At 44.1% G+C, this 26,091-nt stretch overlaps 1 protein-coding gene and 1 long non-coding RNA gene across 3 annotated transcripts in view; one reads left to right on the forward strand and one right to left on the reverse strand.

Annotated features, from left to right (window-relative positions):
* Positions 1–4,932: 4,932 nt before the first annotated feature.
* GREM2 (gremlin 2, DAN family BMP antagonist) overlaps positions 4,933–26,091 on the reverse strand; it is a 109,197-nt gene continuing 88,038 nt past the window's right edge. The window contains exons 1-3 of one of the 2 annotated variants that reach the window (XM_047705080.1): positions 6,811–6,915; positions 6,201–6,424; positions 4,933–6,162 (exon numbers count right to left, since the gene is read on the reverse strand). In XM_047705080.1, the coding sequence (XP_047561036.1) occupies positions 5,564–6,162; positions 6,201–6,424; positions 6,811–6,812 (825 nt within the window). In that variant the 5' untranslated portion in view covers positions 6,813–6,915 and the 3' untranslated portion in view covers positions 4,933–5,563. Of the gene's footprint in view, positions 6,425–6,810; positions 6,916–26,091 lie in introns of those variants that run through there. The other variant, XM_047705081.1, reaches the window with a different exon arrangement.
* LOC125086038 (uncharacterized) lies at positions 7,901–15,634 on the forward strand. The gene is made up of 3 exons (XR_007123079.1): positions 7,901–7,981; positions 8,261–8,523; positions 14,437–15,634. It is a non-coding gene; the product is annotated as an uncharacterized LOC125086038 (long non-coding RNA).

A 26,091-nucleotide genomic window follows, 5' to 3' on the forward strand; every position in this document is an offset into this window, starting at 1 on the left:
ATTAGTAAAATGTCAGAACTAGAGTTCAGAATGACCACTATCAAGATGCTAGCTGGGCTTGTAAAAAGCACAGAAGATACTAGAGAATCCCTTTCTGGAGAAATAAAATCCCTTTTTGGAGAAATAAAATAACTAAAATCTAACCAAGTTGAAATTAAAAAGGCTATTAATAAGGTGCAATAAAAAATGGAGGCTCTTACTGCTAGGACAAATGAGGCAGATCGCTAATTCACTCTTCTGCCTCTTGCTCCTTTTTTTTTTTTTTTTTTTTTTTTTTTGAGGTGAGTTTTTCCCCTACTTGGGTTGTGCTGGGTTAGCTAAGGGATAAGATTAAAGCCACTGCAGGAGCCAGGTAAGTAAGTATGGTATTGTGTCCTCAAGGTGCTGGATCAAGGAGGGGGAGCAGAGTGTAGGTGTCACAATGGGAGTACTCCCCCATGATTCAGGATTTAACACTGTGGCAAATACCCCAGGGACAGTGATAAGGTACTGGCATGATTCTTAGAGTACCACAAACACTGATCCACATTTAATGAAAGAAAAATGTAAGAGCTTCTACGATAGATGGTGGAGGAAAGGATCCTCAGGCTCAGAGAAAAGGGCATGTTAAAATGTATCTGCTAAAAAAAAAAAACCCAACAGCCAATGACAGTCCCAGGAAAGCCTATGTTCACCAAAGCAATGTTGCCTGTGCTTGTTTTGGGAGCAGCAACAGTACCAGAAGCTCAGCTGTCTGGAGCCCAAGGCTAACAGTAGGAAGAGATGCTGTTAAAAAACTAGGCTCCCTGAGGAGCCTGAGAATGGCAAGATCTCAAAATAATATAAGCCAGGGACCAGTGCTTAAGTTTCAGGAGTACTGTGGACACAACTGTTGCAAAGAGTTATGGGATTGGAGTGGCATCCACAGAGTCCCGGCTGGGAGTTGAGTCATAGAACATGGTGCTCCTGGGTATGAGAGATGGGCTGCCAACAAGGATATTACTTAATGTATATAGTCACAAGAAATCAATGACGGATTATCAGAGACAGAGGGCAATATCTCAGTAAGAATCACAATTCCTTGCTCCGTTTCCGGATCAAATTGGAACCCACTGACTGAAGGGGCTGATTCTTTAGAAGTCAGGACCCTTTCATACCAGGGCAGATATATTCATTTGTTATTCTCTAGGTACTTAACCAGGGGAGTTAAGACTAGTTACCCAGGTAAATGTGCTATGTGGGAAAAGAGGAATCCTCAGAACTTTTGAAGATTGTTGAACATTGGTTCTGAATTTACACAAACCCCTGGAGACGCAATAAACCAACATGGCTCCCTGTTAAAGGGAGGGGGATATAAGGGCCATCAGAATCCTCGCCAAAGTCTGGTCCTCAGAGGGCCCAGTAGTCTATTGACTTATCTGCTGGTTTTACCCCTAATCTCGAAATGCATAATTGAGAGGGACACCCTAATCTCCAAATGCATAATTGAAGAACCTTCACAATGATTCCTTGATTTCTTGAGTAAGAGCTATTGTAGTGAGGAGGTGCAAGTTGAACTTTCTGAAACTTGCTAACCCAGAGAAAAGAGTGAATTTCCAAAGAGGATGGAGTAAACTAATGAAACTTTCGGAGAGCTGAATATTGTGATAACTCCTACCATATCCCACGTATTTCATCAGGTCAGCTCCTGCAAAGATAAAATAGAACATGGCAGGTGGTAAGACAGGAGACCCAGCTGCAGCTACTGTGCTCAGTGTATTTTTTGCTTATTTGGTTTTGGTTTTGTTTTGCTAGAACAGGTTACAATAGGCTCCAGCACTTGATCTAGCAAATGTTTCTAGCCACACTTATGAGGAAGGAGAGGTGGATGCTATTGGCATTCCCATGGGATAAACGATGGTTTATGATCTTGCCCTCAAGTCTACCCAAGTTTCTTATACCCTTTACCAAGATGTAATCTAAAATAACCTGGATTTTATGGGCATAAAATTGATTGACCATATGATCAACAACATGTAATAGAACCAGATGAGAGATATGGGGCAAGTATGTTGGAGGTCTGGTTTACACATATACGCCAAACTCTAAGGTTTATACACTATAAACCTCAGAGAATAGGTAGTAAATCTTACAAAGGTTCATAAGACTTTTGATTACAGACAAGATGAGGTAGACACATTCTGCCTACTCCTCCCACTAAAGAGTTTATCAAACATAATAAGGCCCTAAAAGTTGAGGGGGGCAAGGCAGATCAGGTAGAAACCTTGAGATCCAAGGAATGACATTACAGCTATTTCCCTGTCTTCCCCCACCCCCAACTCCCCTTATGTATCCCAGACTGAGTAGTAGAGAAATCAGCAATCCGGAAATGCCAATGGATATAACCATCATCACCATAACAAAAACTACTTGGTTTCCCATTTTTCTCTTTTGGTAAATGGCTTGTGGTGTTTGAGAAGTAGTGGCAGTGAGATTGGGGGAAGAAGGTGGGAAGGGTGGTGGAGGTTAAGAAGGATTCAAATTATAACCTGACGATCAACAAATTTTAGCTGTATTTTATGATTTGGTCTTATCGGTTATCTCCTATGTAGAGCTAATTGTCAGGTGATAGGTCAATTGTTCAATGAGCTTTCCAGGAATACATACATTCACTCAATAGCAAAAATTCATTTTCATTGACTTTATAACTTAAAAATCTATTGGTCGGGGTGCCTGTGTGGACCCGAATTGGGCTCTCTGCTCAGCAGGGAGCCTGTTTCCTCTCTCTCTCTCTGTCTCTCTGCTTACTTGTGATTTCTGTCTGTCCAATAAATAAAGAAAATCTTAAAAAAAAATCTATTGGCCAACTTCAGAAACAAGTAAATTGAAATATCTTAACCTCATTTAAGTGGAATGTTCTGTCCCACTTAATAAACTAAGATAAATTATTTATTATTAAGTTAATTTAATTCCTTTGAAGTCCATACAGTAAATCAACCATATACAATTTTATTACAGTGTTTATTGTTTTATTGGCAATTGAATTACTTGAAGGGATGTAAGTCAATTCATTGAAAAATAGAGACACTGTGAAACTGGAAAGCATTTAAATTAAGAAATGTTGAAGCACATGAAAAGTGAATGTGAAAATGGACCAAACTCAAGGTAAGTTCTGGCTTGTCCATGAGACAAGGGTGGTGCCCTGGCCATTCCAAGGAAGATGAACTTGTATTTGCAGCAGTTTCTCAACACTTCCTCATTCATTTTTTCTTATCAAAGAACACAAAGAGAAGAGCTCAAGATTTCTGTCTTCAGCTGCTGAGTATTCTCTAAGAGGCTTAGAAATCGCCCAAGACCAGGGTTGAGAGCCATCCCCATCACCTCTGCTCCTCGAATGCCTGATTCTAATTCTCTTTGAAGATGCCAGGTCCCAGAGGAGGTTGCATGTCGTAGGCTAAGGGTTGAACTCACTGTGACGGTTCACTCTGAACACACAGTTCACTCTGAACACACAGTGCTCCCTTCACGGGCCACGGAAACAAATGCTGAATCCCATTTTTATCGCACATCACACCAGGATCACAAAGAATCCTAGAGTATCTTTATTTGTTCTATAATTTAATAGTACACCTATAAAATAATTACATTATACTTAGAGCTTTTCTTCATTTATAAACAAACAAAAAAAACCAATTAAATACAATTTGAGCCATTATAAGGTAAACTTTGTACATAGAAGAACCCCCAGAAGGAGCTTAACCCTGCAGCATATCATATTGTTTCCATTGCTACACCCACAACTGGGTTCAAAGAGAGTGTACTCATGTGTGTATTCTGTGAGTTCATAGCTTAATCCTTCCTCTATCTGCGTGGGTTATGTGTTAATAAAATGACAGGGTTGGCTTTGCAGTCAGCCAGAGAATCCCATCCACTCCCAACCTCCTCTACTCCACTGGCCTCCATTTCAGTCATGTGGGCCTCCTTCCTTCACAGCTTTTCTGCCGTGTGTTCTGCACTGTGTCTAACTTGAGGTTTTCCAATTCAGGCAAAAATAAATTCTCAACTTGGACACGCTCTCTGCTCTTTCTTCCCATCCCAAGGTTCCAGCCTTCGAGGATTTCTGTTGAGTTCTGCCTCCTGATGGAGGGCTGTCTATCCCCCATTTCTAAAACCAATACCCCCTTTTACAGCAGCATACTGTGCTCCGGGTCTCATGGAGTTACGGGGTAGACAGAAATGAAACCTGCAGTTCAGGGGCAGGAAAGAGATTCAGGGACATGCCACACCTCGCTCTCCAGGTGAATGCCCCTAGACCCCCCATCAGGAAGCCTCAGTTCCCCCAAGCAGTTTGTAGAGGGTCTCACAAACCTGGAGTGGGCCTTTCGGAGTGCCCTTGGCAGTAGCACATGAGACTAGGTGCTCAGAAACGACCAATGAACGGTTTTCAAAGTTTGCTGATTCCCACCAATGGCATCTCATTCACATTCATCAGATTCCAAAAACGCTACTCACAGGGAAGACTCTGGGGGGCAATTTAGCAAAGGGACACAAGGTAAGTATAATTTTGCAAGAAAATAAATTATGTCAGCTTTCTTACACCAAGAGACCTCAACATATAATCCTCAACGATTCATTATAAACATGAAACGTAAGCTGATGTTTGATCGTCCTTAGAAAAAAAAAAAAGTCCATTCTTTGAATACGAAACTCCTGTAGGATAGCTTAACTAGATTTCTATTCTATATATTTTATCTTTTATTTCCTCCTACAGCACAAGGTGACCTGATTCCTTATATGTTTAAATAGTTCTCTCTTTTAGCAGGAAATATTTTTTGTTTCGTGTCACGGCAGTAAAGTGGTACAGCTCCTCAGGGCAAATACGACTATTAAACATCACAGGGCTTTTAAGTTCCCTGTGAAAGACTCCCCAGTGAGTCCCCTCCCTACACCCATCTGTCCCAACCCACTTCCCACATTGTGCTGCGATGATTTATTTAGTACCTTCAGTGAAACAGTTTTCACCGTAAGAGCACAATGTGAGATCACCTGCCATCTCCCTGCCCAATGTAAGACTAGGTCCTGGCCAGTGAACTGCTGACCGGGCTTTATTCCTGAGCTCAACCCTGCCGAGCCTTACTCAGAACCGTGCTGCAAAGCCGGAGTCCAAACTCGTGAGACGATACATGGATAGGTCTATAGCGCTTCTGCACAGCCCTTTACAATACAGGTCAGTTACAAAACCAGCGTTAATACGGAGACCGTTGTGTGTAATAATATTCTAATTGCAGCGATAATAGCATGCACACCGGAGTTCATCGGAGTCCACACGTGGGGGGAGGGGGGGTGAGGAAGAAGAGGTGGTGGTGGCTGGGGGTGGGGGAGAGGGCGGCCTGCTGCGAGCAAGGTTCCCAGGGAAGCCCATTTCATGATCCCAGTGGCTCAAGTCGTCTTCTCGGGTAGGGCGTAGCGGGCTGGTTAGGAGAACCTCCCCTCCACGCGCGGGGACACGGTCCAGGCCCGCATCGCCGCCGCGCGAGGACAGTCCCCGCTTCACCGAGTGGAGGCTCCCCCGGGCCCCGCGGGACAGGGCCGAGCGCCGCATCCTTCACCTCCGCGCGGCGGGAGCTGGAGTGTGGGGGGAGGCCAGGGAAAGCCGGGCTTTTCCACATGGTGGAAACATCAACGCCAGACTGGCCGCGCGGCCCCCGAAGGTCCTCTCCGGCCGCCGGCTGGCGCGGAGCGGGTTTCCAGCCGCGTCCCTCGGGCCCGGAGCGCAGCGCGTTGGGGGCGCGCAGGGGGGCGGGGCGCGCGGGGGTCCCGCGATCGGCCGGACGCCGCGGCGAAGCTCCACTTGGGAGCCGCGCGGGCAGCGGAGGGGCCACCGGGCAGCGCCGCGCGGGCTCCGAGGACGGGGACGAAGGCGGCGGCCCGGGGAGCTCGCGGGGAGCCGCGGGGGCTTCACTGCTTGTCCGAGTCGCTCAGGTTCACGGACATGCACCGGCACTGCTTCACCTTCTGGATCTTCTTGAGTCGGAAGGGAGGGTCCATGCCGGGGCACTCGAGCTCCACGAGGACGGAGGTGACGCGCTGCGGCTTGCAGAAGGCGCACGACTGGAAGGACTCCTCCTCCTTGCGCACGTGGCGCGGGATGTAGAAGGAGTTGCACTGGCCGTAGCAGAAGCGGTTGAGGACCGTGCGGCTGCGGCAGCCGTCCTCGCTCACCGTCTGCCGCAGCGGCTGCGTCTTACACCAGTCACTCTTGAGGTACTTGCGCTCGGTGACCACCAGGGCCTCCTGGCTGGAGGCCAGCACCTCCTTGATCTGGTGCTGCCATCTCTCCGAGTGGTTGCTGCTGCCGTCCTTGTAGGGCGACGGGATGGCGCCCGCCGGCCGGTTCTTCCGGGCCTCGGCCGCCTTCACCAGCACGGCCACCAGGCACAAGGACAGGGAGAGCTTCCAGAACATCCTGCGAACGAGAGAAGAGTGAGAGGGATTGGCTGGGGCGGCGCTGGTTTCAGGAGAGGAGCTGCTGTCGGGTGCGGCGGCTGCAGGGGAGAGGGCCTGGAGCCCCTTCGGACGGCGGGGACGGCGGGGACGCCCCCCGAAAGGCGACGCGAGGGGCGAGGGGGCGAGCAGAAAAGAACACAGAGCACTCACAGGGCTGGCCTACAGAAGAACGACAAGGCGAAGGTCGCCAACGATAGCCCACGCCCGCTGGCCGCCGTGCCAGCCATAGCGACTGCGTTTCCCTGCATCTTCATTTAGTGGGTGACAAGTCCTGTCCCACGCACATCACGTGTTTTCCTCATGGGATCCTCAAAACACGACTAAGTTGGCCGTTATTATACCTACATTGCAGGGAAACTGAGGCACACAGACGTTAGGAATTGGCCCACGGTCGCACAATCGCTAAGGAACGTCCAGGAGTCACGCACCTGTCTCCGGAGCCATCAAAAGGAGACACGGATCCGCTCAGGAGGATCAGCAAAAAGTAAAGGCAAGCGGGGTGGGGTGTGGGTCACAAGTTTCTTTACAATAAGTATTAACCTACGAATGGACACAGACCGGGGAAAGTAATATTTACACCTCTGGTAATCGTTAGGAATAGAAAAGTACATTGAACCTCTGCACAAAGATATTCAAGTTAATTCAAGAGAGTCATGAAGTAGAGTCTAGGAGTGGAAACCACTTCCCCAGTCGTGAATTAAGAACTCTCCAAGGCCCTTATTAAAACGGCCTTAGAGAACCCAACGATAACCGCATGAATAGATTCTGCCTTCTGTGTATTAGGGCCTCATGACCCAAGTGTGCAGGGATGGGAGTTTGAGAGGAGCTTCCTTACAATCAGGTCTTGTAGGAAGCAAACCAAGACTGCCTGAAAGATGGACTTCTGTCAAGCTTAATTCAGTTCCCATTGCTACATTTCCATTAATCCCTCCAGGGACAGCAATACCCTCCCCCACCCCCCGCAGCAAAGATGATCTCTATCTGCTGAGGACCGCAGCTCCTTCATTACCCTTGTCATCCTCGCCACCATATTCACGTTTATTCATTACTTCCCTGGATATCTTACTACCTCGAGAACTGCACGAGACTCTCATTCCTTTAACATGCACACACCAAAATGGCATGTAGAAATTGTATATATATCATGATATAGTTCTATAATGCGTACTACACATTTATATTTAATTTTTAATATTAAATGTATATTTATATAACATAAATATATAATTATAATAATATAATCTATATAAATATAAATAAATTTAATATTAAATATATTAACCCCCTGAATTATTATCAATGTCTTACATATGTTTCTGCTAATAATAATAGTATGTATTGGTGTTCAAAACCCATCCCTCTTACAGTTTCTTTTCATGTATAAACATATCAGTTCTATGAAATAGGTATTAATATTTCTCCCACTTTATGGATTAGGAAACTGAGGCATGGAGAGGCTTCACAACTTACCAAGATCATATGTCCAGTATGTGAAATATTTGAATCCTGGCTCCAGGTGAGGGTAGCTATACTATAGCTAAAAATATTTGTGTTAAGGGGTACCTGGGTGGCTCAGTTGGTTAAGTATCTGCCTTTGGCTCAGATCATGATTTCAGGGTCCTGGGATTGAGCTGTATGTCTGGGCTCCCTGCTCAGTGGGGAGTCTGCTTCTCCCTCACTCTGTCCCTGCTTGTGATCTCTCTCTCACACTCACTCACTCAAAATCTTTAAAAAAATTTTTGTGTTAAAATATCTATGCTAAAATATTCCTATATGTCATTATTGTTAATCTAAGTGTAAACCACAAGAGGCTTTTGGAAACCACACAGCAGAGAATTCCTTCATTTATCAAGTTTCACTGAGTATTTATTCTGGAACAAACTCTGATAAGCCTTGAGAATTCCAGTACCTCCCTCAGAGACAAAGAGAAAGTTCTTCCAGGGTCAAACGAGCCCTGACAAGATCTGCTCTCCCTGTTCTCATCCCATGGACCTCCTCATCAACACTCTCCTACTTGCTCTGCTCCAGCAACCCTGCTCACCTTTTTGTTTCCAGAAGGTATGTGGCACTTTTCTGCTCTAGGGCCTTACGTTTGCCTTTCCCCTGATGTTGACATGGCCTTCTACCACCGTCTTCAAGTCTTTGCTCAATTATCACCACCTTGGGTGAGGCCTTCATGGGTGACTTCATCACAGCCCTGCCATTCACTGTCTCCTTCATCCCTGCTTTGTTTTCCTCTACAGCACTTAGCATCCCATAAGAGAGTACTGAAAGATCTGATGGATTTTTGCATTGTCTGACTTCCGCAAATGGAATATAAGGTCCAAGAAAGAAGGACCACCTGTTTAACCACACTGTATGTCCTGCACTCGGAACAGTGACTGGTACAAAGTAGATACTCAATAAATACGTGTTGAAGGACACACAAATACCATGCCTTTCGGCATGCAGAGTATGGAGGCACAATGGGATAGGTTTGCACAGCCAAGAACATCTGAACCACTGGGATGCTTTAGAATATAGATTCCTCAGCTCCACCCCCAAAAGACCCCCAAACCAGCAGAGTCGAGGTGGAGTTCGAGATCTGTGTTTCAAAGAACTGCTTCCGGTGGCTTCCACGGGCCAGTGCCGCAGGGGATGGTGGGGATACAGGGAAAGAGCATCGGTTCCTCCTGGACAGGGAACAGGAGAGGCCCAGGAAGTAAGAGCTAACAAGTGTCTTAAATGCCAAATAGGATTCTTCTAGGCGGTGACACTGCCAAGAGGGCAGAGTTAGGTAAGTGTAATGACAAGAGGCAAGAGAAGTAAAAATATTGAGAACAGAGGAGGGAAAAAGGGAAAGGTTTTCTTTTTTTGCAAAAGCATTTTTGGGCAATACAATTACTGAGTACAATACTGAATACAATTACTGAAATTTTGAGGCCGAACTGTTAAAGAACTTTCCTCATGCCTCCTTAGTTCCACACATGAATTGTCACATGAAAATGGCCACGCTCCCAGCAGATTCATGGCAAGCACTGAGTATTGGACTCATTCAACTTATACAGCTTATTATACTTGCAGAATGATTTGTGATCTCAATAGTCTCTTAAAAAGAAAGTATGTTGGTTCCATTTTAATAATTTCTAAAATTATTAAGATTCTGAAAAAACACAACCAAAAGTTTGCAAGTCCCAGCCAGGAAAGATTTACAGAGTCAGCCTGGTCCTCAACCCCCCTAGTTCCAGGAACAGCTTCACAGGCATCTTTGATAGGCTCAATGATGCGTGCTTTTATTCAACAGGTCCTAGCTGTTGTCAGGGAGAACAGAATTAAAACATGTTTCGATCAATTTGGGGGCAAAAACTCTCAGATTCACAGTATTAGATGTGATGATTAACAACATGCTTTCTTTGAACGCTTTGAAACATTTTCACAACATCTGGCAATCACCCAGAGAACTTATTCTTCCCAAGAACCTAGGAGGAAAGCAAACCTCCCATTTGTAAGAGCAGGAAAAGAGGCTGATGATATCGCTTGGTGACTGGGGCCAACTGGGGGTTTCCTTCCCTCCATCTTGTTTCTTTACTCCTTCACACAAAGCAACAGGAACGTTGCCAAGGATCTGGAATCTTCATGTCAGGACAGGCAAGGAGGCAAGAGGTATTTTGCTGGAGTGACCATGATGCTTTTCATTCCAATCAAGGGCACCAAAGCAACTGAGTTTTTGCTCACAGCGCATCTCCTCTAGCCCTTATGTATGTGGGGGTCCTCAGGGGAGTGAACATGCATGACTCTTTCTTCAGCTGGCTAACTCGCTCTCACACACACACTCACACACACATGTCAGTGGCCCCACCATACCCTGAATTTAGCCCTCAGAGTCTTCCTTTGCCTTGAATCACTTTGCTACTCAGAGAAATGGTTCGCATACAATTAACCTCTCAGGAGCATTGCCATAATAGTTGGTACCACAGCACGAATATCTTTCATTTTATCCACACATCTTGTGTTTGGCTTGTCTCAGAAGAAACTCGTAAATAATTCCTTTTGGTTTTATTAACTATCCTTGGGGGCTGACAATGTTGTCAGTTTGCAAGGGGTGCCAGGACCGTAAATGCTGATCTGCTAAGCAGTGTGGGTTGGTCAAAGTGGGTTGGGTAGAGCGAGAGGAAGCAAAAGCACTTTCCTCTTAAGTAATGCCCTGGGGCCCGGGCTTTCTTGGTGTCAGAACAGGGCTGCAAAGGCCAGGATAGTACAGAGGCAGCTAAAGGATCACTGGCCCTTTTCTAGAACATCAGCCTTTTCTAGAGCGATAGGCTTTTGAGTCGTAATGCCTCCTAAGTTCTAGGAAAGGCTGGGGCAGTGCTAGATCCTCCCTGCCAAAAGGTGAGTGACCGAAGGCCAAGGGTTCAGCTGAGCTGATTAACTCACTCCCAGCTCGACCTTGTTGGGTTTTAGAGGTCAGGTCCAGGCAGTGCCGGGCTGTGCGTGAGTGGCGAATGGGATGAAGCTCAAACATTTTCTGTGACCTAAGTAAGAATTCTGCACATCCTGGGCAGGTTGGAGGGAAGCGCCCAAGGCTGCACATGGACAGGCACATCTGGGATAAACCTGCTCCCACGGCCCAAGGGAAAACAGAATCCGAATCCAGCAGCGAATAAAAGCCCCTTGACAGTGTTAGAATGCCACGATTATTTTTATGAATTTTACTACTAGAACCTCAACAGCCAAAGGTACTTCATCCGTGACATGGAGCCTTTGTTTGGGAGGCTGTGGCTGAGCTCTCCAGCGAGAGGCGCACGTTCCTTGGCTCGGGGAGCACCCGCTGACTTTCAGCAACTGTCATCTGCAGCCCACGATGGCCCGATGGGCTGATCCCAGCCTGCACCCTGTTTCCATAAATAAGGTTATACTGAACACAGCCGTGCCTTTTTAGCTCCATTTTCTTCATGGCTGCTTTTGGGTTACAAAGACAGAGTGAGTAGTGGGGACAGAGACACACCCCACGAAGTCAAAAATATTTACTATGTGGCCTTTCACAGAAAAAGTTTGCCAAATTCCTAACTTTTCCTCTCCCATTCACTCATTGCTCTCCCTTTCCCTTTGTGCGCTCTGGCTCGAAAAGTAGCTCCGCATTTTAAAATGTCTAACTATGAAGCATTTCAAACATAGAGCAAGCTACCCACCACCGAGGTTAAAACAGTATTAATAGTTCCAATCTTTATTTTGCCATCTCCTTTAATTTTGAGAGAAATGAAACAATATAGGTAAAGCCAAAGTTTTGTTCTCCTGTTCTTCTGCTGTTGCTGAGATGACCAGTGTCCTGCAGTTGATTATATCATTACTGCTAGTGCTTTTCCGTGTTTCCTGGTATGTTTTGTGGATGAAGGCATGTCTGTGAGTGTGCCCGTGACCTTCACGTGTATATAGTACTACACTCTTGTTAAGCAACTTTTGTTTTATTGATTTTATTTTATTTTATTTTATTGTATTGTATTTTACTTTTGGAGCACCTTTTAAAATCAACAATTGGTGTTTGAGATTTTATACATGTGGATGTTTTGAGAAGATCTATTCACCTCCACTGCTGAATCTCAAAGCACGGTTTGTGCATTCGCCTTACTGGGGGCCCGTGAAGTTGCTTCTACTCTGTCACTGTTACCAACAGTGCTGTCCTGAAGAGATTTGTGTTTATTATGCCTACCTGTTAGAGGTTTACTAGAGGAGACACAGAGAAGTGGAAATGCTGTGTCACGGGTTATGTACAACTAGAGCTTGACAAAGTTCCATCGTTGCCTTCCAAGTCCTTGCACCAGTATTCTCCCCCCAGAGTAATCTTTGAGTCCCTGCTGCTGCACACACTTGCTAACACTTGGTGTTACCAGATTTTTTTTTTAAGATTTTTATTTATTTATTTGTCAGAGAGAGAGCGAGAGAGAGTGAACACAGGCAGACAGAGTGGCAGAGGGAGAAGCAGGCTCCCTGCGGAGCAAGGAGCCCGATGCGGGACTCGATCCCAGGACGCTGGGATCATGACCTGAGCCGAAGGCAGCTGCTTAACCAACTGAGCCACCCAGGCGTCCCTGGTGTTACCAGATTTATGATGTTTCGCCCATCTGGAAAGTTTGAAATGGCATCCTATTATTATTATTTTAATTTGCATCCTTCTGATTCCAAGTTAGTTTTTCACCAAGCTCAAATACTGTAGTTGTACACTGTAAGGGAGTGATTGCAACTTATTATAAGTGGAGAAATGAAAACATTAGGAAAGGATGGGGCGCCTGGATGGCTCGGTCATTAAGCGTCTACCTTCAGCTCGTGATCCCAGGGTTCTGGGATCGAGCCCCGCATTGGGCTCCCTGCTTAGCGGGGAGTCTGCTTCTCCCTCTCCCACAGCCCCTGCTTGTGTTCTCTCTTTCACTGTCTCTCTCTCTGTCAAATAAATATATAAAATCTTTAAAAAAAAAAAAAGAAAGAAAAAAAACATTAGGAAAGGAAAAATAAGTACTAACTATAAATCTTCTGAACTTCCTATGAGAAAAATAGGCAGTAGCTTGCAATTTCAAAGCAGAATGATCAGGGCATCCCATATGACTCAGAAGTTTGAAATCCAAATGGATTCGTTTACTTTTCCAAGTGACATTGTCTGAGTGGAACACTGACTATCATTTTGTTCCAGGAGAAGTTTAATTTCCTCTGGAAAAATTATATTATGTTTTTAAAAAAGGTTTTCAACCAAAGAAGAAATGATACTATCATTACTTACTTTGACTTCTGGATAGCAAGTGTATCATTTAGGAATTCGTAATCAGAGTTCTTAGTCTTTGAAACAATCGGGATAAACTCGGGGTCTGGGAAATGTCACGTTGAGGTAAGATGGCAGCAAAGCAGTAAGTTGAGTAAGAAAATGGATGGGAAAGCTCTTTGAATGCTGTGAGCTTCTACACACATGGTTGCTTTTCTCAAGAGTGGAACCACTTGGGAATAAGAGTGAGAACATGGTTTCTGGGCCTGGAGCTGCCCATCTCGTGACCCTGTGTGACTCACTCCTAAGCTTCCCTGGTCCGCGTCCGTAAAATGGTGTTAATAGTACTTGCCACCCCTATTCCATGTCGCTGCTATGAAGAATGTAGCACTGAGATCCAGTCATGGTCCAAGTACTCTCAGAGCAAAAAGAACCATGTGTTTTATTTGAAAGGAAGGAAGAAATTATGAGTGATCCGTTAAGGATTTTATAGCCGGTGGCATTGTTCTCTGCAGCCACGAGGCAGAACCTTTATTATGATGACGATGATGATTTTCAGATGAAGATTTTAGGCTGCGGCTCAAGGGACTAGTCATACTTGAGTGACTCTGCGCTTCTCTACCTTGTTCCTCAAGTCTTCTTCAGACAGTCTTGTGTGTTCAGGGTGAGCTTCTAAAACAAAAGGCTTCCCCTTCTCTGACAGCGGGGTTTGGAGTTTCTGTGTATCCATAAAAATCAGAGGGGCCTGTCTAAAATGTGTGAGCAAAATCAAAAACGTCTTGACCACGCACCCCGTCAACAACCTCTACTTCAAGCTACTTTGTTTCACTTGTGTGACAAAGGGGAGCGGTGAGACCTTGCACGTAGGAAACCCTGACAAAACCGTGCACCCCCTTTTCACTTCCTCTGGAATTGACGACACAACTATTTTTATTCCTTTTCTTTAGTCTTTTGATGTCTTTCATGGATTTTTCTTTCTCTGGCTTCCTCTTAGAGGTTAATAAACCTGTTTTCTCCTTCCTCACCTTCCTACTAAGAATTTCATCCGTGCCAAGATTTTAGCCACCAGTTGCTATCTGCTCATGACTCCCAGACTCTATATCCAGCTGCCTACCGAACATTCCCTGGATGCCTTATAGGCACCCCAAGTTTTCTAGGTCCCAAATCTTATCCTGTTTTTTTCACTCAGCGCCTCTTCTGAAACTTACTGTCTCAGTGATGCAGCGTTTATCCTTTTCCCCCAGGCCAGAGAGCTGAGAGTGCAAGTCCTAGTTGAGGTACTACCTGAGAGCCAATGTCTTCATTCTTCTTGCTAACAGAAGCACAATGTTGTCCAGGAACCGGAGTCCAGGTTCATCATGGGCACTTCTACATACCGCGGAGTACAGAGTTGATAGGTCCTACTCAGTGACTAACAAGATGTAAGAAATAACCTCCTGGGAGAGACTTTTACTCCTGATAAAAAAAAGTCATGCCAGAAGAAGTTACTGTTCTGGTCTGGGTTGTGTTTGTGCAAGGATCTGGAGACTGAGGCTACAGCAGCCCCCAGCAGGGTACAGCATGGGATGCGAGTCAGACCTTTGCAGCATAAAGCACAAAAGAGAAAGCCACCGGACTCTTGATCACACGGGTAAGCCACTGAACTGACCATCCCTACCACTGCTCATCTCTGGACTTTGATGTTGTCCGTTAAAAACTCACCAGTATTTAAATCACTTTCATTTGGGTATGGAGAATACCCAAACTTATCTTCTCACATATTAAGCCCATTGTCTTAATTGTCTTAAATGATTGTCTTTCTTGCCTCACTGCTGAACCCCACTGTTAGGACTTTGGCTTGGGTCCTCATCTCCTCACTGGCCTCCCAGCCTCCAAACTCACCCTCACATCCACCTTCCAGGCTCGCATCGAGGAGATCCTCACATGCAGATCTGTCTCTCTTATGCCCTTCAGTCTTCCCTCGCCAGGTTTCCCATCACGCACTAGTTCAAAGTCCTTGGCACAGTGCATAAGCCTTCTGTGATCTTTGTCCCCTCTCGTTTCATCATGTTGTCCCCTCACAATAGCACATTATGCCTGAAACACACAGAACTATGTGTCCTAACATGCAAGGTCGTTTTCCACCCACGAACATTTGCATGGCTCTTTCTCTTGCCCGAAATACTGTTTCTTTGACCACTGCTGGGTATTTAAGTTTCATTCAAGTTCTACTTCCATTGTGCTTCCTGTGCCCTTCGCTGCTGCTGTCCTCACACCTGCCTCATCACAGCCAACAGGCCGCTGTCCGTATTTTCCCCACTCGAGTGGATGTTACTGGAAGACGTGATATTTAACCTTTGTTTCCATACTGACTTGTGGTTGGTCTACAGAATAGTCATGAATGCTTATTTATGTATGAATGAATGAAAGAGGGAATGATTACATAGGTTTTGGCTACACTGGTACAGATGAGAATGTTTTTATTTTTTATTTTTTTTTTTTGAGAATGTTCTTATTTTTAAAAACTATAAAGAAGAACTTGAAACTGGGCTAATTTTTCAGTAGCAATAATGCTTTTTTTTTAAATTTTATTTTTTATAAACATATATTTTTATCCCCAGGGGTACAGGTCTGCAATAATGCTTTTTATGAAAGCCTTTCATCATCATGATTTAGTACATACCAAGCTATCAAAATCAGAAGTCAACGTAACTACTAAAAGTGGAATGATTTTTTTTTTTTTACAAAGCAATAGATGCCTATGATTCAGTAGTAATACTTTTGCAGGTCCTCGTCCTCATTTTATTTCAAACTGTGTCCGCCTGTCTTTGCTCTTGCTGACGCTGACCTGAAGTTCATGTCTTCTGCCCATTTCTTTCTTTTTTCTTTTTTTAAAGATTTTATTTATTTGACACAGAGAGAGAGATCACAAGCAGGCAGAGAGGCAGGCAGAGAGAAAGGGAAGCAGGCTTCTCTCTGAGTGGAGAGCCCCATGCAGGGCTTGATCCCAGGACCCTGAGACCATGACCTGAGCTGAAGGTAGAGGCTCAACCCACTGAGCCACCCGGGTGCCCCACTTTTTTTTTTTTTTTTAAAGATTATCTATTTATCGATCTATCTTAGAGAGAAACAGAGAGAGCGCATGTGAGCATGAGCACAAGTGGGGGAAGTTGGGGGATGGGCAGAGGGAGAGGAGGAAGGAGAGAGTGAAAAGCTCAAGCAGACTCCAGGCTGAGCTGGGAACCCAAGGTGGGGCTCCATCTCCCAGCCCTGAGATCACGACCTGAGATGAAACCAAGAGTCTGGCCAACTGACTGAGCCACTCAGGCTCCCCTCCCCCTCTTGATCTTAACTTGACAGGTTTTGGGTTTGAAAGCCTTTTTTCTTTTTAATTACTTTTAAAATTTATTTTAGAGAGAGAGGGTGCCTGCCGGTGCCCATGTAGGTGGAGGGGCAGAGGGGGAGGGGTGAGGAGAGGAAGTGAATCTCAAAAAATTTAAACTGACAAGATTTTCAAAAGTTTTAAGAGTTTGAGAAAGGACAGCGCGCTTGAGGGATGCAGTCCTTAAGGGTCCCACTCGGTTTTGGCTCAGGTCATGGTATCAGAGTCGTCAGATTAAGCCCCTCCTTGGGCTCTGAGCTCAGCCTGGAGTCAGCGTGAGATTCTCTCCCTTTGTGTCCCCCTCCCCGTCTGCCCCTCCCCTTCCTCCCCACTCAAGGCGTGCGTGTCTGTGCCCGTACTCTCTCTCTCGCAAATAAAATCCTTAAATAATAAAATATATAATAAATATATAAATATATATAAATAAAAATAAAAATAAATAAAATCCTTAAAAAAAAAAAGCCTTTCAAACCCCAAACCTGTTATAAGGAGATAAATTATATGGGGGAGAACTAGAGAGAGATACAATTCAAGGAAAAGAATGACATGACATTTCCTTTCAGTGTTTCTACATGTATTTTTAAAAAATGTGTAATAGGGGCACCTGGGTGGCTCAGTGGTTAAAGCCTCTGCCTTCAGCTCAGGTCATGATCTCAGGGTCCTGGGATCGAGCCCCACATCGGGCTCTCTGCTCACAGCAGGGAGCCTGCCTCCTCCTCCTCTCTGCCTGCCTCTCTGCCTACTCATGATCTGTCAAATAAAAAAAAAATGTGTAATAGTGGGCATAAAATATAGCTATGGTATTTGGCTATTATGGTATTTAGATTCTTCTGGAGACATTAAAGAGAGTATTATAACTATCATCTTTTAAAACACCCGTGTTGCGATATTCTTTAAATGATATTTGCGGCAAATTTGTATGTCAGAGAGTTTGTGAGAGGTTCCATAGATTTAATAATAGATTAGTAAAAATGTGTATAGACTAGTACACTAAATATCTTATTACATTACTATTTCTAAACACAAGAATTGTGTTAACAATACCAGGCAAGAAGAATAATTCGTCCTTGAATTCTCTGATACATACAAATTTTATGCCCCCAAGTAAATGTCATGAAAAGAGATCTCAGACTTTGCTTCTCTCCTATTCTTGTACTCATGTCTCCCAAATTCTGCACCCTCTTTTCTGACAGCTTTTCAAAACACTCTGTTGGCTAATGGGTCCATAGAGAACTGGAAAGTCCCATATTAAGTAATTTAATTGAAACAAGAAGTGTGGTTCAGCTGCTGTTAAGTCTTATGCACCTTGCCCTTTTCATGTTAGCTCCTGAATTCAACTGATGTTGAATTCAGACAAACTAAAGGGTAAATTCAAGGCTCTCGACCAAAGAAAACAAACACAACCACAGACAATGAGCAGACTTATGCCAATGGACATGGAGTCATGGAAAAAGAAAAAAAATTAAAATTAAAAAAAATTTAAAAGTGTCAAAAACGTATTTAAAATGAATATAATACCCAATTCCCAAACCCGTCTTTTTATGCACCTGGCCCGGGCAGCACTTTTACTAACACTGTAAACATTAACTGGTTTGTTCATTCATGCCACGTGTTCTGTGCACCTTCCTAGGGGATGGGATACAAAGATGAGTAAGACATCAATTTCATGCCAGGAAGAAGATAAATGAACAAGAAGTGACATTAGCCTTGGAAGTAGGAGACTAGTCAGCTGTGGAGTAATCCGTGAAAGAAACAATGGGGGGGATATAACCAAGGGGCAATGGTAACAGAAGAGAAGGAAACATTTAACGTGTTGAAACATGAACGTGTTGAAGGGATTGAATGGGGATGGGGAAGACTGGGAATCCTGGGTATCTGCCCCAGGCAACAGGAAGCTGGAGACCAGGCTGGCTTTCCCAGGATGCAGAAGAGGAGAGGAAGAGCTGGTGGAGGAGACAGGGCGGTCTCCACACACAGGAAATCTGTGTGGTACAAGGAGGGCCTCACACGCTCGATCTGAAGGGATGTCATTCTGTGGGGTTAAGAAGATCAAGAGGAGAAGTGGGCAGCGGCTGGAACTCGGGTACATAAGCTCTTCCAGAGACCGAGGAAAAGGAAACCTACAAAGGAGGCCGAGAGAGGGCCGAGATAGCCAGGCTGTGACAAGTCAGATGAAGGAAGACGGATGCATGTTCCCTGGATCGAGGGTCCCCCCGTCTTGGGGCAAGGAGTTTTAGAGACATAGTGGGGGTGAGGGCAAGACTGCAGAGGGGGGAAAGTGAAGATAATACGTAATGGATTCTGACTTTCAGACCTTAAAATTTTGGTAAGTCGTCATTATCTCGCCTTCCAAATAGTCAACAATTTACTCTGAGTGAAGTCAAAGGACCAACTGGAAAGGACAGAAAGTACTTTCTGAACCGCAACATCGGTAACCCAAACAATTTCACCCTGAAAAGCTGAGCAAAATGAAGCGAGGACCGAGCTGGTGCCTGGGCTTGAAGTTCCTGATACTCCCTCCGAGATTTCTGTTGATTTTCACATTTAATCTTCTCCCCCGAACACCTAAGCTTCCAGTCCTCTTCAATGGAAAACTCCAGCAGAGCAGAGATCAGTCTGTTTTAACCACTACCATGTTCCTGGAACTCGGCCCATGTCCCAGCGTATAGAAAATGACCAACAAATATTTATTGAATAAGTGAACAAATGTCTAATATTTTAGAGAAATTACAGGGGTCATAACTGCTGGTATTCAAACAGCCAGAATACAACCGATATTTGAGAAAAAGAAAAACCCGAGAGATTAGGAACCAGTCCTTTGCCTTTTATTTGGGAAATAAAGTGACTGTAAGTGTACCATTCATGCAGGAAGTATTTACTGAACGCACATGTGCTCGTGATATGTTTGGTGTCCATTCTGCTTTTTATAACTCTCTGTTTAGATCTTTCCTTGGATCAGCCTAATTATAAATAATGTAAATAAAAAGGATCTTACTGAACTTTCGAAGTAAGTCTAGGGCATGTTTCTTGTTAACATCAAATAGAGCCAGTCATACCTTCAGCCAACCTTATCAAATATTTTCTAGGATATAGTTTCCAAACAGAAAGATGGGCACATTTTTCTATGAAGCAAGTTCTCTTAACAATATCCACTATTTGCATTCAATACGAATTCAGTATAGGACTCCTTTTCTTTCATTAGTGATCCTCAAACCTCATTATGAACGAGACACACATGGGAACTTGTTAAAAGTGTAGATTCCAGGACTACATACTGCAGGAGTTGTGATTCCCAAGATTTGGGCTGGAACCTAAGAAATGGCATTTATAAGAAGCATCCCATATTCTGAAAAACAGAGCCGAAACTATTTGTCTAAAATGAAATTATCTGCGCTCTGGCCCACTGCCCAGGGCCAACTTCATTAATTATATCCTCATTAATAAGGACCAGAGACTAATCCAGGAATACGCATCAATCAGTGTTAAAGTTACTTGAAATTCAGAGCTAACATCTCTTCTTTCTGTGAGCAACTTCCCCATGTTTAGAGCAGGAGACTTCTTTCATGGTCTGTGACAGGATGATGTGAGGGAGATGATTTGCAAGTAATTGTGATGTATGTTTCCACTTAGAATGCCTTTCTTCTCAAGCCTGTGTGCCACGGCTTTGGCAAGCTCCGTGGACCTCAATGTTGGGAGGGATCCCTGCACGGAGACCCCAGGGGAGAGGGTCTGCACCGGGGACTGGCCACTGCGACGCACGTGTACTGGAGGTTGGCAGTCACGTAACACGCGGAAGCCTGCAGCCCAGGGACCAACTCGTCTGATTCTCATGACCTGCCTCCCCTTCCCTCTTTCCACTTTTCCATGAAGTCTGGGGCTCTCTCAGGCAACACACATGGACTGGGAGCCTCAAGGGCTGGAGAGAAGCCATAGCAGGTATCGGTTATGGAGAAAGGGGCCACGTAAAGAAATCTGCATATTTAATATGAAGACAATCATAGGCATTTGGGAGAGGCGCCGGCGATGGCAGTGCTGGGCGACGAGGGAGAGTGATTGATCGATCCCTCAGAGCCGCAGTCAGTGCCCGAGGGGCTGTCGTGTGGAGGACACAAGCCTCTCCTGCCTTTTTCAGAGCGGGTGATGGTCCACAAGCAGCTGCGCCAAGGCCAACTGTTCTTACCAAATATGTACATTTTTTAAAAAAGGATTTTATTTATTTGAGAGAGACAGCCAGAGAGAGAGAGAGCAGAAGCAGGGGGAGCAACAGAGTCAGAGGGAGAAGCACCTCTGAGCAGGTCTCACCTGGTCTCACCTCTCACCCCAGAGCAGGAAGCCCGAGATGGGACTCGATCTCAGGACCCTGGCACCATGACCTAAGCTGAAGGCAGATGCTTAACTGACTGAGCCACCCAGGCATCCCCAAATGTGTACATTTTTAAAAAGATAACAACTAAAGCTTTTTAAAAAGTGCCTGGCGTCAGGGTGCCTGGGTGGCTCAAATGGTTAAGCATCTGCCTTCAGCTCAGGTCGTGATCCTGGGCTCCTGGGATAGAGTCCCGCATCAGGCCCCCAGGTCATGGGGGGAGCCTGCTTCTTCCTCTCCCTCTGCCTCTTCCCCGCTTGTGCTCTCTCTGTCTGTCTCTCTCTCTCAAATGAATAAAATATTTAAAAAAAAAATAAAATAAAAATTGTTATTTTTTTAAAGATTTTATTTATTTATTTGACAGGCAGAGAGTACGAGTAGGCCGAGAGGCAGGCAGTGAGAGAGAGGTAGAAGCAGGCCCCCGGCTGAGCAGAGAGCCCGATGCGGGGCTCCATCCCAGGACCCTGGGATCATGACCTGAGTCGAAGGCAGAGGCTTTAACCCACTGAGCCACCCAGGTGCCCCACTGTTTTTTTCTTTAACGTGACTGGTGTCAAGAATACATAAATCCATAGAGACAGAGCACAGACTGGTGGTTTCTAGAGGCTGGAGTGGAGTGGGAAGGGGGAACTATTAATGAATGGGTACAAGATTTCCTTTGGGGGTAATGAAAATGTTTTGAAACTAGACTGAGCTTGTGTTTGCACAACTTTGTGAATGTACTGTCATTGAATTTTGCACTTTGAAATGGTTAATTTTATGGTATGTGAATTTTCTCTTAAAAAATGGCAGAGAAATTAACATAAAACTATTTTTTGAACAAAATTCTGTTTATGGTTAAAATTGAAATCAGTAAAAATCAACCATTGTTCTCAAAAACAAATACAAAGAAGTATGTGGCTTGATTCATAGCACATTAAATGCTTTACCTCTGAGGACATATGCAATGAAAGTTCTGTGGTGGTTGTTCAAGGACATTATTGTGTAAACAGTGGCCATATGTATGACCCAAGTTAACTGCTTTTCTTTTTAAGAACTTGATCTTTTTGTCTTTAAAATCTTAATTTCATTGGGCTGCAAAAATTCTGTTTGCTATTTGTAGAAAATTTGGAGAATTCAGAAAACATGAAAGAGAAATATAAATAAGTTTCAACGACTATATAATCTTCTGACACATGTGAGTGTTCAGTGTACTTAATTATTCTTCCATTTGGCTGGTGCCCAATTTCCAACTTTACAAGTAATACTGCTCTAAACACCTCTGTATGTGAAGTTTGGAGCATCACAGACTTAGCTTCCTAGAAGTGCCATTACTTTACCACAAAGAGACCTCTGGATTCCCAGATTTAATGGGTCTGAATATTTCCTTAGGGAATCAAGTGCCTTTGGTCCAGGGACAGATGGAAGAGAGAGCTGCCACAGGCCCTAATAAGGATGAGCCTGGAAACTGACAGTTCAGAACTCCCGACAAGCCAAGGAACCCGGAAGAGGTAGGGGCTGAGCAGACGCAGAAAAATGACCTTTGATTATTTGTCTGTCTTCTCATGTCAACTGATTCTAAGTATAATAGAAAATTTTGGAGTTCCCATACAAGGGAATAGTGAGAGACAAGCTTTATGTAGGCAGGCTGTCTTTAAATAAACACAGGAGAAGAATGTGCTGGTGAAGAATATGTGAGAAGAGCATCAGATGAAACATCCATATGCGTGATCAATAAATATCCCGTAATAAAAGGAGGCTTGACGTCAAATGGACAATATCCTTCTATATTAAAATAAATACAAAATATTTAAAAATGATTTCTCTGAATAGCTCGATAGCAGGTTAGTCGAATAATTCCAGAAGTTATGGATAAAATTTCCTCCTATTTTCTTCCATTTAGGGCGCTTTTCCTCTTTTCACAATTAATTATGGATAAATTTTGATCTTAAAGTGTGGTTCCCTGATTAGTAACATCTGTATCACCTGGGAATGTTTTAGAAATTGCCCCTCACCTCCATCCCCCAGACCTACTGAATCAGAAACTCTGGAGAGGAGATGCGATGTTTTGGGGTCCAACAGTTTGCATTTTAACAAGCCTTGCTGATGATTCTGTTTTTTTCTACCTGGGCTCTCTGTTACAAAACTTAGGGGTAGAGGGCATTAATGGTAAGGGTTTTTAATAATTGATGCAATTACTTCGCTCCTTGCTAATTACAGTACTTTTCTTACTTCCCTGACATACTGATTTAAAAAGCAATATTAGCTTTGTATATAAAAAGTGTCTTAATCATTCCTTATAAAGTTTTCATCTAAAATACTTAGTGAAAATAGTAAGATATTTCATCGAAAATTCACTGTTCATTTGTTGTTTCACAGTCCCACTTTTTCTGGAAGTTACGTTTTAGTGAGGGTGCACAGTTAATAAACCAGTAAATGTTACAAAACTAGGATATTTTCAGATAGCAGGAGGTGCTATGGAGAACAAAAGTCCAGGATGATGGGAGGAAAAAAAGATTTGGCTGAAGTGTCATGAGTTGAGTGGGATTTGGCTGGGGTGTCATGTGTTGAGTGGTTAGTTAGGGAAGGCTCGTTAGAAGGTTAGTTAGAAGGGAAGTTTGTTCTGAGGAGGACATACAACCTGACACCTGTACCAAGAAGGAGTGACACTCTTCTTTCTGGAAAGAGGCAAGAGCTAGCACAGGAACGACCAGGGGTGAGGACAACTTGTCACGTTCTTGCAAGAGAAAAGCCAGGGTGGCTAGTGATTAGTGATCTGGGGGATAGTATCAAGACATCGCGAAGAAGCAGGTAGGGACCAGATCGTATATGGTCTCGTGGGCTAAAATGAATGTTCGGGCTTTACTGTATGTACAATGAGAAGCCAGCACAGGTTTTAAAGTAGCAAACTGGTATGACCTAATTTCACGTCTTAAAAATCTTAGCGCTCTTATTGCTCTGTGAAGAAAGGAGAGTATGTGGGTGAGAAAGCAAGTTGAAGACCATAGAGAAGGCTATTGGGATAATCTAGATAAGAAACAACAATGGTAGAGAAGACAAGGAAATGGCTGTAAGATATGTTTCAAGGCAGGGCGCCTGGGTGGCTCAGTGGGTTAAGCCTCTGCCTTCGGCTCAGGTCATGATCTCGGGGTCCTGGGATTGAGCCCCGCATCAGGCTCTCTGCTCAGCAGGGAGCCTGCTTCTCCCCGTCTCTCTGCCTGCCTCTCTGCCTACTTGTGATCTCTGTCAAGTAAATAAATAAAATTAAAAAAAAAGAGACATGTTTCAAGGATAAAAAACAACGTAACATACATTTGGTTAGATCTGAGCGTGAAGCAAAGCTTTTGAAATAAGAAAGACCAAGGGAAGAGAAGTTTTAGGACAGAAATCAAAGATTTGGTTTTGGTCATGTGAAGTGAGATGTCTATTAGATATCTAAGTGGAAAGGATCCGCTAAATTGTTAATAGGAGTCTAAAGGTGATCATGAGAGGTGAGAAGTGACAGTGGGCGAAAGATGGTGTTTAAAGCCAGGGACACAGAAAAGTGTATTTAGGCAGGCGCCAGAGAAGACTGAGTGCCCAGCGCAGCTCTGGGGCCCTCCTGCCTCACAACGTTATGCAGAGAAGGAGGAACCAGCGAAGAAGATAGATCTGGAGCAGCCAGAGTTGAATAAAGGAACTGAGGAGGAAACATCACACAAGCCAAGAGAGGACGTTTCAGGAAGGCGTGGTTAAGTCTTTGGAATGCTGCTGAGATCAAGTAGGTGGAATTTCAGGAAAAAACCTGCTCCATGGATTTGGTCCTATGGAGGCCACCGTCAACCGAATGAGAGTAATTTCAGTGGAGATGCTTTAAGAGGAAGCCACATTCAGCAGGGATGGGGGCAGAATGAGAGGTAAGGAAAGAAAGCAGTGACTAGAGGAATTTTGCTGTGAGGGGACCATAGGAAGGAGATGGTGGCTGGAATGAGTGAGGGGGCAGCTGGGGAGGTTCCAGAAATGTTAGGGATTATTTCAGGGTCTGTGATGTGCAGGGGTGCCACGAAACTTGTTCTTCATGGAAACAACGAATGACTCCAACAAATCTAATAAATCCTCAATATACATCATACTCTTGTAAGTCCAATCAATTGGGTTTCAACTTTTTCTCCACTCACAGTTTTATTCATTAAATGCTTTTTATTAAAGGGACCTATCAGTCCAGTGTCTTTTTGCCTCACTTTCCCTCTCCATAATTTAAAATATTAATTTCTGTTACTCCCACCCCTTTGATGAGGTCAAAAGTCAAGAGAATAAGATAATATCTCAGAAGTACTTTAAGTCTCTTGGAGGTACTCTGTATCAGTAAGGCTTTTATTATTTTTCCTCATTTACTCATTTCCTTTCTCTCTCTGGGAGGGCACTTTCGAGATTATACGAGGTTGGGATTTATGAGTTAAACAACACAAATACTTCACGACACAAGTACTAGCACTTAAAGAAAAAGGGATAGGGGTCATTGCATAATATTGTAAATTTTGGGACTAACAATTTTGTTTTGTGGGTTTTCTTCCTGAGGCTGTGTTCCAGAGAGGGCAATAAAGGGTAAAACTCATTAGTGCATCATTATCTTTTGTCTGAAGGAAACAATGTGTGGTTTTGGGCAGCCCACTTGGTGTTTGCATTGGTCCTGGATGTATTTCAAACCGACTATATTGTTTGAACAATTCCCCCCTTCAACATGAAAAAGACCACCACTAAACCACAGAGTTGATGCTAAATTACTAGGTGATGACTCTTCTGGCTCCTAAAGGTTTCTAGATCTCAGTCACTGAAATCATGGATCTTTCTTCTAATGAGAAAGATCTAAGCCTTTATGGTAGACCTCCCATGCAGTCTTCCCACTCCTGCCCCCAGTGCGTTCCATGGACTTCTGAGAAGTTTGGTTTAGAATCAAGGTCATTGAGTTCTCTCCAACCCTGGCTCTTAATAGCAATTCTTTGGAAACTGCAAAGTATTTCCAGGTCAAATCTGCAAATTCACTTTTATCAGCAATTGTATAATCAATCAATATGTTTGATAATGAAAATCCAATCTGTTTTCTCTTTATCAAAATGAGGCATTAAGTGGAGAGGGGTGATTTTATTTTATTCTGTTGTTTGCTAACTTCAATTATCTTCCTTGGAGATTTCATTAGACTTTATTTTTTATTTCTGT

Source organism: Lutra lutra, chromosome 15 (genome assembly GCF_902655055.1).
Source record: "Lutra lutra chromosome 15, mLutLut1.2, whole genome shotgun sequence".
NCBI lineage: Eukaryota > Metazoa > Chordata > Mammalia > Carnivora > Mustelidae > Lutra > Lutra lutra.